The sequence below is a fragment of the Gossypium raimondii genome, chromosome 2 (genome assembly GCF_025698545.1).
Source record: "Gossypium raimondii isolate GPD5lz chromosome 2, ASM2569854v1, whole genome shotgun sequence".
Classification (NCBI taxonomy): Eukaryota; Viridiplantae; Streptophyta; class Magnoliopsida; order Malvales; family Malvaceae; genus Gossypium; species Gossypium raimondii.
Window position 1 is genome coordinate 27,198,377 of NC_068566.1, and position 11,206 is coordinate 27,209,582.

The 11,206-nt window shown below is 35.6% G+C and overlaps 1 protein-coding gene and 1 pseudogene across 2 annotated transcripts; one reads left to right on the plus strand and one right to left on the minus strand.

The window, feature by feature from the left end:
* Nucleotides 1–1,196: 1,196 nt before the first annotated feature.
* Nucleotides 1,197–3,577, plus strand: LOC105788260 (aluminum-activated malate transporter 9-like; annotated as a pseudogene).
* A 59-nt stretch (nt 3,578–3,636) lies between these two features.
* On the minus strand, nt 3,637–7,840 carry LOC105788259 (uncharacterized). 2 transcript variants are annotated; one of them, XM_012615061.2, is made up of 3 exons: nt 7,686–7,840; nt 6,444–6,522; nt 3,637–6,245 (listed from the first exon to the last, which is right to left on the minus strand). In XM_012615061.2, exon 3 carries the CDS (start codon nt 5,969–5,971, stop codon nt 3,941–3,943), a length of 2,031 nt encoding a protein of 676 aa, XP_012470515.1. In that variant the 5' UTR covers nt 5,972–6,245; nt 6,444–6,522; nt 7,686–7,840; the 3' UTR covers nt 3,637–3,940. The 2 variants fall into 2 exon arrangements, with proteins under 2 accessions (XP_012470515.1, XP_012470516.1); XM_012615062.2 differs by lacking the exon at nt 6,444–6,522 and having other exon boundaries at nt 7,686–7,827.
* Between the last annotated feature and the right edge of the window lie 3,366 nt (nt 7,841–11,206).

The window sequence follows — 11,206 nt, forward strand, 5'->3', positions numbered from 1 at the left end:
ATAGGTCGTTTTTAGAGAGAGTGTGTGAAAGCACACCTAGTTGGATGAGCTTTTCTGCTAACATGTCAGGGAAAACACGCCCAAATGGATGCGTTTTCCAATAATTACAAAGAAAACGCGCCCAGCTGGGCGTATTTTCCTTGACATGTCAACAAGAAAGCTTATCCAGTTGGACGCGCTTTCACCAACTTTTTCTTTCTCCAAAAATAACCTATTTCCTTAAATAAAAAAAAAGGGGTCTATTTGACCAATTAACTTTTTTTTTATGGACATATTTAGCTAATTTAGCCAAATTCTAATTCAATGTCTAATTATTTTTAACAAGTTGTACACAATCTTGACAGCCTACACAAGGTAAAATATTCCCCTAATGGAGAAAGTGAGAGCTCTTTTTTAATCTCAATAGTCTAAGCTTCTTGTTTAAAATACCCCACCCTCATCTCCGAATATGGACCGTGTTTGACACTTATATTCAACACGTTCAAATATTCTAAATATATGGATATACCTTATTATAATATTCCAGGTAGACGGATGTAAACTATCAGAGAAAATTGTGCATTAGGATAAAACTCTTTTCCTATTGAAAAATTTAAAAATTCAACTTTCAAAGTGTACACATCCCATCTATATATATATGTATGTACATATATATATAAAGCTAAAGTTGTTTTATATATCCTTTTGAAATTTTTTTAGATTTTTAAAATTTATACTTTTGTTAATGTAATTATTTTAAAATTTAGTATAAAATTATAACATAGGTAAACATTAAGGGTTTTATTTATTATTAATAATATTAATTAAAATTATATACAATAGATGAAAATTATTGATTTTGTTATTAGTTATTTTAATTTTTCACTTTCAAAATTGAAAGGATTAAATTGATATGATTTTTTTATGAGAATGACAAATTTACTTAATATGAAAATTGAGAGATTAAAAGAGATGTTTTAACTGAAAGGAAATATATTTTATAGGAGTTAAAATGGGTATTGAAATATGCATTTGCAATGGAATTATTTTAGATTCTAATTCTCTATCCATGCAACATTATTGAGGCTTAAGCATCTCTATCCTCAATTGTAAGCTCCATTTACTTTTCTATTATTGCAGCATAATTCTTTTCTTTTTCCCCCTTTAAAACCAGCTTCCATACACATCCACCTCCAAGCTCAATTCTTGTAGTAATTCATAATTTTCCGGGAAAATCTAATCAGGAAATTCAACTAAAAAACCAGCTCAACAATACCAAGAATTTGAAGCAAAGTTATATTACTTGATTGGAGAATGAATGGGAAGAGGCGTAGTGTGGAAATCAACATTCAACAGCTTCTAAAGCTAAAAATCCACAAGAAAGCAAGGGGTTTTCCTGCAAATCATGGATATTCAATTTATGGGAATTTTGCAAAGAAGATAGTAACAGAGTAACATTTTAATTCAAAGTTGTACTTGCTGTTCTACTGGTTTCTTTGTTGATACTAGTACAAGGACCTTATGAAATTTTTGGCACCGATATCATTTGGTCCATCCTCACTGTTGCCATGATGTTTGAATACACTGTTGGTATGTATGTATGTATGTATGTATGTATGTATGTATGTATGTATGTATGTATGTATCACATTCATAATGTGAAATGTCTAACACCTGTTTTGAAATTTGCCAAGGTTCAACTTTTAATAGAGGATTCAACCGAGCACTTGGAAGCTTGCTTGCAGGAATATTAGCTATTGGAGTTGCTCAGTTAGTTCTACGTACCGACCGAGTTGTGGAGCCTATAATAGTTGGAATTAGCATCTTCTTCATTGGTAGTATATCTTCGATTTCATCATCCACAGAGAAGAAATGTATATATGCTAATGTCGAACAATTATGTGCAGGGGCTATTACATCATTCATGAAACTATGGCCATCATTTGTTCCTTACGAATACGGTTTCCGGGTCTTACTTTACACCTATTGCTTGATAATTGTCTCCGGATACAGAATGGGGAACCCGATTGGAACTGCCATGGATAGGCTCTACTCCATTGCCATCGGAGGCTTCGTGGCAGTCTTCGTGAACGTGCTTGTTTTTCCTATACGGTCTGGGGAGCAATTACTCAAAGAGCTTGTCGACAACTTTAACTTGCTGGCTGCTGCTCTTGAAGGTAAATAAATCTCTCTTTAATGGAAGTTTTTAAGCACGTTGTTAATCCGATCCGATGATAAAGAACTCAATTATAATGGAAATTCAGAATGTGTGAAGAAATATTTAGAAGATGAGGGATTAGATCATCAAGAATTCACCAAGGCAATGTTGTTGGATGAGTTCCCTGATGAACCTGCCTACCGAAAATGCCAAGCCATCAGCCACGTTGAATTCATCGGCCAAATTCAAGTCCTTGGTAAATTTTCTTTTTGTGCATTTGCATGTTTCCTAATCACCATTTGAGTGATTGAAACAATCTTCAAGTTCCAAAATTTCATCAGGCGAATGCAGCAAAATGGGAGCCACCACATGGTCCAACACTTCTTTTATCCATGGTCAGAGTATGTTAAAGTTGGAGCAGTTCTGAGATACTGTGCTTATGAGGTTATGGCACTCCATGGTGTTCTTCACTCCGAGATTCAGGTATTCAATCTCGGCATTCATGGGAAGCTAGTTTTTGAAGTCGGGTTCAAGTTTCTTTTAACTATGTGTATTGCATTACCATTACAAAGGAAAGCAGCCTAGGAATAATGCCTTGTGCCTAAGGTTATGCAACTAAAACACTTACATCAAGGGTCTAGATTTGTTGTAATAAAGGAACACTAAAAAGTTGAAAAGGACAAGGAATCCAAATTGTTTAGGAATTATATGCTATGCATTTGTTCTGGTACCACAATTATCGGCATACAAAATAGATTCCTATGACCTGGTTGAAAAGGATTTTGTGATATATAAACATTAGTAAATGAAAATTACCGTTGTATTAAGCTCCTCTTCCATGGTTTTTCAGGCACCTTACAACCTGCGAATCATGTTCTGGTAGGAGATCTTAGATGCAGCAAACCAGGCCGCAGAGCTAGTGAGGAGCTTGGGGAAAGACATTTGCAACATGAAAAGAAGCCTCAAAGTCTCCTTGTTAAAGAGGGTTCACAGCTCAACCGAGTGACTCCAACGTGCCATCGACATGCACTCGTAGCTCCTCACCGCCCATTGTGACCCTCCTCTGCCACCCATAACTCATCCAAGCCACTTCAGAAGCTTTCACATGCTGTGTCATTGACCCCATATAACCTCCAGGACCCATTAGATGATCTCGACAGCGCAAGCATTGAAAAGAGCTTGAATCAATTATCGGATTTGAAAATGTACCACTAGGTGATGAGGAAACAATCGCGAAGATTGCATTCTTGGCCATCTAGAGAAGTAGATGCATGTGGTTTTAGCACAGACATTGTGCTGCCGCAGATGAGAGCACTCGAGAGCACTGCTGCATTATCACTTATCACCTTTACTTCATTACTCATTGAATTTGTAGTTAGGGTTGACAACTTGGTGGAAGCAGATGATGAACTTTCAAAGATAGCAAAGTTCAAAGCCTGAAGGTCTGTAGTATATAACTTGATATTGTAACAAAAGTTAAAGAGATGATGAAACCAAAATAACACTCCAATGAAAGCCTTATTAAAATCATGATGTTTGACGAACAGACAGACCATACAGGCACTACCTGTATTCACAACAACCTGCTGGACATATCTACATATTTACAATAAATAACAAAGACCTGATTAATTGCTAACTATATCCCCTTCCTACATTTTCCACCATATTTGTCATATCACTATCTAGACCAATGAATGACGACGACTTTCTAACACTTAGGGACTAACGCAAAGGACACAAACAAGCATGAAAAGGAGGCCAACTTCCAACACCACTTTGACAATTGTTGTTAAGTTGTAGTTACATCCACTTTTGAGGTGCCATATGAGATTTATTTGGCTCTGATGGATTACCAGCCAAACCCTCGCAGTTGCCTGAACCAAGACCAGAACCACCTGCAAGCATTGCCATCAAACTCCCACCATGCACCCTACCTTCAGGAACAAATGGAGAGAAGCCTCCTTCCACGGAAGAGTTGCAGGGATTTGGAACTCTATGTTGATTCAAACCCGAACAAGTTGCTTCTGTGCCACTTCCCATGATGTCAACATTCATAACCTCGGGGGTAACAATCTCTTTCATCTTCTCAGACTTGCTAAGTTTAGGGTCATGGACAATAGGCCCAATTGTATCACCGCCATGAACCCTCTTATCCTGAACCAGCCCACTGTGGAGTGCACAGAGACCCGTCTTGCCCCTTGAAAAAGAGTTACAGGGACCAGAATGTTGGTTGCCATATTCTGACCCTGGGTGGCCCCAGGAGCATCTCTTCCCTCCACCATGTGCCTTGCAGAAATCTGTGCTACCTTGTGCACTTTTGCCACACCCTTCAACCTTGCACCTTTTGCCCCCACCATGGCGAACACAATAATCAGTGCGTCCCCTAGCACTCTTTGTGCATTGATGCACAGCGCACCTCTTACCTCCCCCATGTGCTACACAAAAGTTGGTTCCCCCATGCACACTCTTAGTACAAACCCCACCACCTTCGAATGCACATCTTTTCCCCCCTCCATGACCCTTACAGAAAGGGGTACTCCCTTCAGCACCCTTGGTACACCCTAGAAATGTGCACCGCTTTCCACCACCATGCGCCTTGCAGAACATTGTGCTCCCTTGTGCCCCTTTTGTGCATCCTATAAATTGGCATCTACGGCCACCTCCATGTGAAATGCAGAGTCCTGAGAGGCCTTCAGCACTCCTCGTGCAATTTTCTTTTTGACATCTCTTGCCACCACCATGACGTATACATAGTCCAGATTTACCTCTGGCAGCTCGAGTGCAACCCTCATGATTACATCTCCGACCACCACCATGGGCAATACAGAAATCAGTCCGACCTTCTGCACTCTTAGTGCAACCAAGAAATTCACATCGCCGACCGCCACCATGGGCCTTGCAGTACACAGTCCGGCCCTCTGCCCCCTTATGGCAGCCAGGTTTCTGACACCTCCTGCCACCACCATGAGATATGCAACGACCAGAAGCACCTCTGGCCCCCTTTCCACATCCTTCAACCTGACATACCTTTGAACTAGAGCTGCGTTGTTGTGGCTGTTGTTGCCGTGTTATCCCAGAAGTGCAGGTGACTGAGCTTTTTGTTGGGGTGATCATACTTGAAGAAAGGTCTGGAACAATGGAAGAAAGATCAATGTTTCTTGGAACCTCCTTGAAGAGCATGCTAGTTGCTTTTGTTGGTAAACTCTGCAATCGTGGCAAGCCAATCTCAGATTTCGAGCAACATGAGGTAGATCCTTCATCAGAATTTGGGGGGCCGTCAACAGCTATGAACATCTCCATACCCGACTGATTAGGAGAAGAGCTAAGATAGACACCGGTGATTTCAGATTCAGAAGGCCCAGTGGAGAGACTTAACTCCAGGTCAACTTTTGGCTGCAATTCCAGTCCATTGAGATTTGAACTAGCAGATTTCTTGGGGTTGATTACCTTTTCATTCCCAAGATGGAGGGTAAAGTCCAATTCAATATCCATTGAGGACTCTGCATCTGCTTCTTTTGCTGAAGATGTGGTAGTGCAAGCAGTTGTTGAACTCCCCTTGCTGTCTGAGGAACTTGTGGAGACACCTAGCCCAAGAGACAACAACGACCCAACTTGCTCCCCGATAGAGCCATCCATCAAACTCCACTTCCTCTTGATTCCTTTTGCAGTGGACCTGCAAGGGATTGAAGAACCAGGGGAATCAAGACGAAGATCAGTATCTGTGCTGTATGCAGCCCCATTTCCTCCAACTTGTATTGAACTACCCAAAATCTTGAAGGCATTGGCAGAATAATTAGCAGCAAAACCCAAGTGTGAGAACCTGGTGTCCATCTAGCAAATAGCAAAAGCCAAATAACTATATGCAGACCAAATCCCAATTGCAATATGCAGTCAACCTGACTTCCGGGTGAAGACAATTAGCCACAAAACTAAGGTTAGAAGTCGTTGAGTGAGCAAATCCCACCCCCACTAACAAATCCTGAAGTGTCGCAACGGTCCATTAGCTTAAAAGTGTTTTTAACCCTTTAGCCAATCAGTTGAAGCAGAAAAAGGTAAACCCGTGCGACCTGACAAGTTTAGAACAGCATCATGGTGCTCCACCATCCTGTTACAGAAAAGAAATAAGAAAGTTGAGGCTTGATAAATAAACTGCAACTAGACTTAAGATAAGCAAAGACTAAAACTTTGGAAAAACAAAATTAGCTTCTAATCAAGCTAACTTCAGCCCATTTATAAAAAGCGTTAGACCTCTAATGTCTAAAACATACTGTTAGTATTTAATAAAGTGAATAAATATGCTAACCAGGATGGAAATATAATCTTATTACTCCAGGAACAAAGTGAGAACAAACTTCATCAGCCAGCCAAAGCAAACAGTAGTCCTGTCAGAGGTAGGATCAACCCAAAGTATCAGGAGGAGAGCTAAACACAAGTTAGTTTGTGCAGGAAGGTGATAGGTTTTCATTGAAATAATATATTTAAATGCAGGAGAACCGAAGAACAAATTTAAAGCTGGCTATAGACATGAATTGTTCTTCTTTTTAGGACATTTCAAGGAATGCAAAATATGAAAAAAACAATTAGATCCTTTCTTTTTCTCTCCTTTATAAGCAGCCAATACAGCATCAATAATGGGGTTAGAAGCCAAGCTGATGAATCAAACAGAACATTGAAATCACATAACATAATAGTAGTAAAAGTTTCATTATTGACATGGTAAGAAGGCCCCACATGATGAAAGATGATCACCGTCTTTAATACCATATTTGATCTACTTAAACTCCTCAAGCTAAGTAATTTTTCAATACCAACTAAACATGAAAAATATATTTATTTATATAATATAGCAAAAAAATTTAAAATGGACTTAAATTATGAAAAGATAACTATATGAGTTCCAATATTTATCCACAAATCCTACAAAAAGTATATATATGTAACAAATCATAACTGAAGCAATCACTAAAAAAAGAATATCAAGAACAACAATTTGAGTCAAGATCTATGAAACAGTTGAGGCTAGATTCCTGGTGATAAAATTAATCACCAAAAGAAATGTTTTCATTTAAGAGAAAAAGAAGTACCTCATTTTCTCGCAAATAATTTAAAACTAAACGGATTTCCCTGAGAAAAGTATATGAAAGGAATAATAATTAATAATAACATCGGTTTCTTCCTCGGTGATTCCCAATTTTTTTTTAAAAAAATTAAACTAAACGTATTGGATTCAGCTCAATTGAGGTTTTCTAAGAATTCACGTCTCTTGAATCAAAATAAAATAAAAAGGAATGAACTTTTTCTAACTGAATTTTCATTACGGGTTTGAGTTTCTCGGCAACCAAACAGACCCAGATACTAACATGCATATGTGTGTATGTATGCGTGGGTGTGTGTGTATGTATAAGTCAGGAAAAGAAGACTCCGCTAGTCTGCAACTGGACTGGATTTTAAGAATATTAAGCATTTGTAAAGGGGAAAAAATAAAAGGAGTTGTTGAAAGGAATAACAATTTTCTTTTAAAAAAAAAAAAAGAGGAAAGAATTACCTTGAAATTGGATTGAAGGATTTGATCAGAGAAAAGGGAGTGTACGGACGGGGGGATTTCTAGGGCTTTGGCGCGTCGGCAACAGAGAGAGAGATGGAAATGAACGGCGAAAATACCAAGCGAGTGACAGACAAGAGTGGCTAAAAAGGACGTGAAATGGTAGAATATCATATGTTGTTGGCACGTGTCATGTATAGCTTCACGTGCTACTTTTAGGGTTTTAAAATTTTCAGATATTAATCTATATTTTATATTCTACTTACCGCTCGGCGTTTTCTTACGGGTTTATCTGTGTTTTAAAATTTTTTCATATATACGAGAGTCCATCACGGCAGCTATTTCTAAGTTTTGAAAATATTTAATTTGGTTTTAATATTTTTAAGTTTTAGTTTAATTGTCTTTATTAATGTATTATTATTTTTATTGAGTATTGATACATAGTTCAGTTAGTTATGGGTTAGGCGTGTCAATGACAGTATCATTGTAGACAACTATAGTAATTTAGAAATACTGATAGTAGAAGCCCCCTTATAGGAAATAAGAAAATAAAGAATGTTTCACTTCTTTTGAAGAACCAATTTTTCCGTAAGTTTTGCTTCCAATCGATCCTAAGAATCTAACCAAACCTCAAATAATACCGATAATGAATAAGAAGAACATTATGTAAATATTCCCCAAAGATTTGATAATTGGACTCTCCCAAGAGTTCCAACAAACCAAGTTTATAAGAAAATAACTTTTAGAAATTTAAATTTTTTTATAGTTACGTTATAAAAACAAAAGAAAGGAGTTTACCTATTAAAAAAGAATATGAAACAATCCAATTATTAGATAAAGTCATCATTAATAAACTCAAAGAACAAAAATATAAATATGTCCATTTTGGATTAGTCCAAGTTGGTGTCAAACTTCTTAATGTTGAAGCCACTAAAATATCTCAATTTTAATTGTCTTTAAGAGACCAAAGGCACATTATGTTTAATAACTAATTATTAGGAGCTATATAAACAAGCCTATGTCTTCGCCCAATATATTTTAATTGTTACCCAAAATTTATGGTTTCTTTAACTGATAAAAATATTTTACAATCTTTGACCCTTCAAATTCATACTCATAATTACAAAATGCTTTATAGATCTGAAGTACTAGCTTTAGTCTATTGGCTCCACTTCAAAGTTATGTATTCTATAGTTAATATCAATGTTTTACTTCAAAACCCAAAAGGAGAAACTCTCTTAATAGAAATAGATAGCTCAAGATCTCATACTACAATCTCAATAACAATACAATGACATGAAATCAACCTTCCTGATAGGTGGAAACTTGAAGGTGCTACAGACCTGTGACATCAACTCCAATTAGAAACACTTCACTAAGTAACATTTCCCAACACCAAAATGACACAATTGAATTGATGTTCAACAGGCCACAGAGAATGCCTCCAAGCCATTCCTTTGAAATAGGAAGTACCAACACAGCTTTTAGGAGGTTAAATTTAGAAGAAAAATCAAATCCAGACACAAACGACAGATTTTAGGATAGTTAGAGCCCCAATCTCTTCTACCTCAACAACATTTAGAACTAATTTATAAGGAATAAATAATTCCTCAAATATAGCTCAACCTATCTATGCCAAACAGGAAGAGAGTCCCCAAAATTCACCTAATATGTCACCGACATACTCATTAATGACTAATAATGCAAGACAAAGAGAAAATTCAGAAATATTTGTTCAGGAAAAATCTTTTGAGATCAATAAGAAATGTGTAGAAAACACTTCTATTCCAATAAAAATAAACAAAAAAGAGATGATTACTTTAAAAATTATAATGATAAAAAAGAAAACATTCTTCGGGAATATTATGAATTCATGAATATCCATAAAATTCATAAAAAATTCTTTGAATGGTTTGAAGAATATTATTCAAAATCTATTAATACAATAAAACATAATATTAGATGGCGAGACCAATAAAGGAGAAGTTGAATCCCAACATCCTTTTTTAATAGAGGTTCAATATCTTCACAAAAAATACTGGAATAAAAGCAAATCCTTTAAGAATGAAAGCTCCTGATGTAGGAAAACAAAATTCATCAAAAAACATTAAAATGATAGTAGAACAAAACAACTATACAAATATCAGTCTTCATACACTAGGAAAACAATTAGATTATATTGAGAATTTGGTAAAAAGTCAACAAATTAAGAAAGAACTACTAAAAGAGGTAACAGAAAAAAGTTCTAAAGAACCAATATTTACACCTTATGAAATTCCAAAACCTTTGTAAAGTCCCAAAATGACTTCTTAACATAAATCCAAAATAGACTTGATGCTTTGGAAAGTTACAAGTTTGAATTAGTTGCACCTAATACCCTAATGCAAGCCCAACATTCAATAAATACATTACACCGATCTTCCCCATCTGACTAGTCAGATGAACAACAAATTAACAAAATGGCTTGGAAAGAACCAAAAAGATTATATTATCCAAAAATCACTGCACCTGATCTTAATATAGAATAAAAACCTGTTTTCCAAAATAAATACAATGCTAATACAATTTATGAAATGGAATATAGACAAAATTTCTGAATATAATATTCTCAGTTTACTACAACAAATGACAATGGTTTCAAATGTTTATAAAACTCAAAACCAAAATGAATTAATTAATGATCATGCTATAGCTAATCTTTTAGTTGCTGGATTTACTGGTCAATCAAAAGGATGGTGGGACTATGCACTCACGAAGACCCAACAAGAAGAAATCTTGAAAGTAATAAAAAAAGATGATCAATGAAGAATTATTTTGGATGAATAAGGAAGAGAAATCTAAGATGCAGTAGCAACTTTGATTTTCTTAGTCTCTAAACATTTTATAGGAGATCCTTCTCATATTAAAGATAGAAATTCAGAATTATTATCAAATTTAAAATGCAAAAAATTAACTGATTTTAAATGGTATAAAATGTCTTTATCACTAGAGTCATGCAAAGATCGATAACCAACAACCATTTTGGAAAGAAAAGTTTCTAGCAGGACTTCCTACATTATTAGGAGAAAAGTTAGAAATTAAATAAGAGAAAATTACAGAGGTATTATTCCATATGAAAACTTACATATGGTAAACTAATTAGTTTCACCCAAAAGGAAGGATTAAAAGTTTGTCAAGATTTAAAATTACAAAACAACTTAAAAAGAAAGATATCAATGTAGAAAGAAATTAGGATAATTTTGCCACCAATTTGACATTAGAAATGAACCTTTTCTTCAAAAACATGTTGCCCTATAAAACCAAAAAATAGGAGAAAAATATTTCAAAATATTATAAAAACCCAAGTATAAAAAATATAGAAAAGAAAAGAGACAATGAGAAAAAGAAAATAGAAAATAAAATAGACAAAATAATAAAATGTTACGGATGTGGAAAACTAGGGCACATTTCAAAATATTGCAAGATTAAAAGAAATATCAATAATTTAAATCTAGATGGAGAAATAGAACGAAAAATTAATGAAA